The following is a 5519-nucleotide window of genomic DNA, read 5'->3' as shown; positions in this document are numbered from 1 at the left end:
CCCAAGCGTTCTCAGGAGTGCTGGCGGCTTTGGGACCGAGAACTGGTTTCTCTGGGCACTCTCTCTGCCTCAGCACCAGGGGAGGCTGTCCTAGGACCAGGGACTTAAGCCCCTGTCCCTAGCTGTTGTCCTGATTTCCACAATCCCTCCCTCCCCCCCCCCCCCCCCCCCCCCCGCGATCCTGCTATTTTGGAGTGCTTTCAACCAGTCTCCAAGTTAATGCTGGTCCCCAGATGCAGGGCACTCTCGCACGTATTGGAGTATTACTTTCCAACTGGTCGCCTCTCTTGGCTCCCTCCCCCTTTTGTTTATCTTCCAATATCAATCCCCACTCAGCTTTACCTTCCCACTGGCATCTTCTCCCTCTGTAGAGATCCAGACGTGTGTAATTCTGATCTCAGGCTGATTTCATGGGTGATCAGAGTTCTTTGGTAGGTAATCAGCTCACTTTGGGGTACAAGTTGAAAAGGCGCCTCCTCCTACTTCCCCGCCATCTTGGGGCTCCTCCTTAAATTTTATTTTTATTTTTTTATTGACATATAATGTATTATTAGCCCCAGGGTACATGTCTGTGATTCACCAGGTTTACAAACTTCACAGCACTCTCCATAGCACATAGCCTCCCCAATGTGCATAACAGAACCACCCTCTCCCTCCCCACCCCCACCCCAGGTCAATCTCATTTTGTTTTATGTGATTAAAAGTCTCTTATGGTTTGTCTCCCTCCTTATCCCATCTTATTTCATTTATTCTTTTCCTACCCCCCAAACCCCCTATGTTGCCTCTCCACTTCCTCATATCAGGGAGAATATATGATAGTTGTCTTTCTCAGATTGTCTTATTTCGGTAAGCATAATACCCTCTAGTTCCATCCTCATCATCACAAATGGCAAGATTACATTTCTTTTGATGGCTCCATAGCATTCCATTGTGTATGTATGTATATATACATATATGTATATATACATATATATATACCACATCATATATATATATATATATATATATATATATATATATATACACACACACACACACACACACACACACACACCACATCTTCTTTATCCATTCATCTGTTGATGGACACCTAGGTTTTTCCATAGTTTGACTATTATGGACATTGCTGCTGTAAACATTCGGGTGCACATGCCCCTTCAGTCACCACATTTGTATCTTTAGGGTAAATACCCAGTAGTGCAATTGCTGGGTCATAGGGTAGGTCTTTTTTCAACTTTTTGAGGAACCTCCATGGTGTTTTCCAGAGTGGTTGCACCATCTTGCATTCCCACCAATGACGCAGGAGAGTTCCCCTTTCTCCGCATCCTCTCCAGCATCTGTCATTTCCTGACTTGTTAATTTTAGCCATTCTGACTGGTGTGAGGTGGTATCTCATTGTGGTTTTGATTTGTATTTCCCTGATGCCCAGTGATGTGGAGCACTTTTTCATGTGTCTGTTGGCCATCTGGATGTCTTCTTTGGAGAAATGTCTGTTCATGTCCTCTGCCCATTTCTTGATTGGATTTTTTGTTCTTTGGGTGTTGAGTTTGATAAATTCTTTATGGATTTTGGACATTAGCTCTTTATCTGATATGTTGTTTGCAAATATCTTCTCCCATTCTGTCAGTTGTCTTTTGGCTTTGTTAACTGTTTCCTTTGTTGTGCAAAAGCTTTTGATCATGATGAAGTCCTGATAGTTCATTTTTGCTCTTGTGCAGGAATTCAGTAAAGTGTCAGGATATAAAATCAATGCACAGAAATCAGTTGCATTTCTTTACACCAACAATAAGACAGAAGAAAGAGAAATTAAGGAGTCAATCCCATATATGATTTCACCCAAAACCATAAGATACCTAGGAATAAACCTAACCAAAGAGGCACAAATTCTAACCCAGAAACCTATAAAGTACACATGAAAGAAATTGGGGAAGACACAAAGAAATGGAAAATTGTTCCATGCTCATGGATTGAAAGAAAAAAATATTGTGAAAATGTCTATGCTATTGAAAGCAAACTACACATTTAATGCAATCCCTTTCAAAATCCCATCCATCTTTTTTTTTTTCAAAGAAATGGAACAAATAATCACAAAATTTATATGAAACCAGAAAAGACCTCAAGTAGCCAGAGGAATATTGAAAAAGAAAGCCATAGTTGGTGGCATCACAATTCCAGACATCTAGCTCTATTACAAAGCTGTCATCATCAAGACAGTATGGTACTGGCACAAAAACAGACACATAGATCAATGGAACAGAATAGAGAGCCCAGAAATAGACCCTCAACTCTATGGTCAACTGGTCTTTGACAAAGCAGGAAGGAATGTACAGTGGAGTAAAGACAGTCTCTTCACCAAATGGTGTTGGGAAAATTGGGCAGCCACATGCAGAAAAATGAAACTGGACCATTTCCTTATACCACACATGAGACTCAGAATGGATGAAGGACCTCAATGTGAGAAAGGAATCCATCAAAACCCTTGAAGGAGAACACAGACAGCAACCTCTTTGTCCGCAGCTGCAGCAACTTCTTCCTAGGAATATTGACAAAGTCAAGGGAAGCAAGGGTAAAAACAAACAAACAAACAAAAAAAAAACAAACCTCTTATTATAAATTATTTTATGTCTGGGACACCTGGGTTTCTCAGTTTGTTAAGTGGCTGCCTTCAGCTCAGGTCACAACACCAGCATCCTGGGATCCAGTCCCACATTGGGCTCCTTGCTTCACAGGGAGCCTGCTTCTGCCTCTGCCTCTGCCTGCCACTCTGTCTGCCTGTGCTCATTCTCTCTCTAACAAATAAGTCAATAACGTCTTCAAGAAATATGTCCAAAGTTCATTAGCTAAAGTAATTTCCTACTGTGTAATAAATCTAAGAGCATATCAAAGGCAGAAACACCTAATACTAGCTCTGTTTGAATTCAAATCACTAGATTGTAGTGTGTTTTTCAAAGACTTTATTTATTTTTGTCAATGGAAGAGGAAGAGACAGAGAAAGGGAGAGAGAAAGAGAGAGAGAGAGCAAGTTCACAAGCAGGGGGAGTGGATGTCAGAGGGAAAAAGGCTCCCTGCCTGAGCAAGGATCCAGATGTGGAAATTGATCCCAGGACCCTTGAATCATGACCTGAGCTGAAGGCAGACACTTAACTGACTGAGCCACCCAGGCACCCTTAGGATTTTATTTTTAAAACACTGGAGTTACAAAAACAAATGGAAACAATGATTACACATTTTCAGATCTATGTGCATTACTCTTCAGTAAACCTGGATATGGCTAAGAAGTTATCTATGTTCACCTGAATTTCTTCCTTTTGCCATAATAGTAACTTTTAGTTACATGATAAATTCATTTTTTCGCCATATGAAGACATCTTTGTTGCAGAGGTATTATTTTTCAGATCTTAAAGCTCTTGAATTTGTCATCATCCCTACACATTTTTTGAAGGCATCACTCAGGGATTCTCTGACTTTCTCATTTCGAAGGCTATAGATAAAAGGGTTCAGCATTGGTGTTACAATGGTGTTCAGCACTGTGGCAAATTTGTTGACATCCATCACATTTTCCTTTTTTGGGCGGACATAGATAAAGATGGAGCTTCCGTAATAAAGTGTCACTACAGTGATATGTGAAACACAGGTGGAGAAAGCTTTCTGTCGTCCCTGGGCAGAGGGAATTCTAAGGATAGTAACAATAATGTACAGATAAGACACTCCTGTCAGGAGCAAAGAGCCCAAAAGCAACACAGCAGAGGAGATAAAGTCAGCCACCTCAGCCAGAGAGATGTCTGCACACACCAGCTTTAGCACTGGGCCACTGTCACAAAAAAAGTGATTGATAATATTTGGCCCACAAAAGGGAAGAGGAGCAGTTAAGATCGATGGCACTAAAATTGACAATAATGCACCCACATAAGATCCTAGAAGTAAGAATATGCATGTCTGTTTATTCATGATGATGGCATACCTCAGTGGGTTGCAAATGGCAATATATCGGTCAAGAGACATGACGGCCAGGATGAAGAATTCTGTGGATCCCAGAAGGAAGTAGAAGAAAGACTGAGTAAGACATCCCACAAAGGATATTCTCTTGGTTAGGGAAAATGTGTTAGCTAGCATCTTAGGTACCACTGTGGAGGTGATGGCAACTTCAAGGAAAGAAAGATTGGCTACAAAGAAATACATGGGTGAATGCAGACGGTAGTCACCACACACCAAGAGGATGATCATGGTATTGCCAATCAGAGATGTTATGTACATGAGCAGGAAGGCAGAAAAAAGAAGAACTTCTATTTCTTTCTCATTCTGAAACCCCAGAAGAATAAACTCAGTGACTCTGGTCTTGTTTCTGTGATCCATAATGTTGCCACTTCCACCTGACATAATAAAAAAGATACGTTCAAGGTTCGTCTTTGCAACTCAACATTAGAAGTACCCTATCTGGGCGCCTGGGTTGCTCAGTGGGTTAAGCCTCTGCCTTCGGCTCAGGTCATGATCTCAGGGTCCTGGGATTGAGTCACACATCGGGCTCTCTGCTGGGCAGGGAGCCTGCTTCCTCCTCTCTTTCTCTTTGCCTGCCTCTCTGCCTACTTGTGATGTCTCTCTATCAAATAAATAAAATAAAAAATCTTAAAAAAAAGGAAGTACCCTATCTATAGCTATCAGTCATGTTTCTTTTTGTGGAGGAATGATAATGGAAAAAATTAAACAAATTACATTTTCCCCATATACAAATAAGTCCTAAGATGACCTATGGAAGATAGTACTACAGTAAGATTGTGAAAAGTGCTCTTTTGAAAGGCCAGTGAGGCTCCCCTCTGTGTAGGAACTCTGAGACTAAAGTTAGCTCTGCATATGTGAACAGATGAATAGTGTGCCCTTTGATATAGACATAAAACAGTGACCTTAATCCCTTCAGATGTAAAGGCATTCTTTCAGAGTGCTGGCAGAGTTGCAGTCAAGTCTAATTCTATATTAATATATGTGTACAAAAATAGCTTTTAGAAGCTATTTTATTTTCATTGGAAGAAAAAGTATTAAAAAGAACAACAAGAAAGATAACAACAACAAATATATACATGATCAGTAATAGGTTCATGACTCCTGAGTTACTGGTTCTAACGTCTGTTACAGTTAAATACAGGAAAATAAAGTCAGTCTCGTGTAATCTCTATATAGAATCACATTTCATAGTGGATAAGATGTTCAGAGGTCATTTAAGAGAAAAAAATCAAAATATGACTTTATCACTGTGATTAAATTTATCTTGGAATTCAAACACAGAAAACACTAGGGAAGAAGGAGAAAATAATTGATGATTTTGAATTTGACTAAGAGAAGCAGCAAAGCCTAATTTTGTACAGTTCATACTGCAAATCAAAACTAAAAAGGACAGAGGAAACTGCACCATTCATGGAGAGGAAATTGTTTTGTTGTTGTTTTAATTAATTAATTAATTTAGTTTGTTTGTTTTGTTAAAAGTTAGAATTAGGGAGTGACTTCAAATTTCAGATTACAAGAAACAC

At 39.9% G+C, this 5519-nt stretch overlaps 1 protein-coding gene across 1 annotated transcript; it reads right to left on the bottom strand.

Moving 5' to 3' along the window:
- Nucleotides 1-3384: 3384 nt before the first annotated feature.
- On the bottom strand, nt 3385-4353 carry LOC131831278 (olfactory receptor 6S1-like). Its single transcript, XM_059173420.1, has one exon. The coding sequence runs from the start codon at nt 4351-4353 to the stop codon at nt 3385-3387; it is 969 nt and encodes a 322-aa protein (XP_059029403.1).
- Between the last annotated feature and the right edge of the window lie 1166 nt (nt 4354-5519).

Source organism: Mustela lutreola, chromosome 5 (genome assembly GCF_030435805.1).
Source record: "Mustela lutreola isolate mMusLut2 chromosome 5, mMusLut2.pri, whole genome shotgun sequence".
Classification (NCBI taxonomy): Eukaryota; Metazoa; Chordata; class Mammalia; order Carnivora; family Mustelidae; genus Mustela; species Mustela lutreola.
Note: the sequence above shows the minus strand (reverse complement) of the source record. Positions and strands in the feature narration are given on the sequence as shown.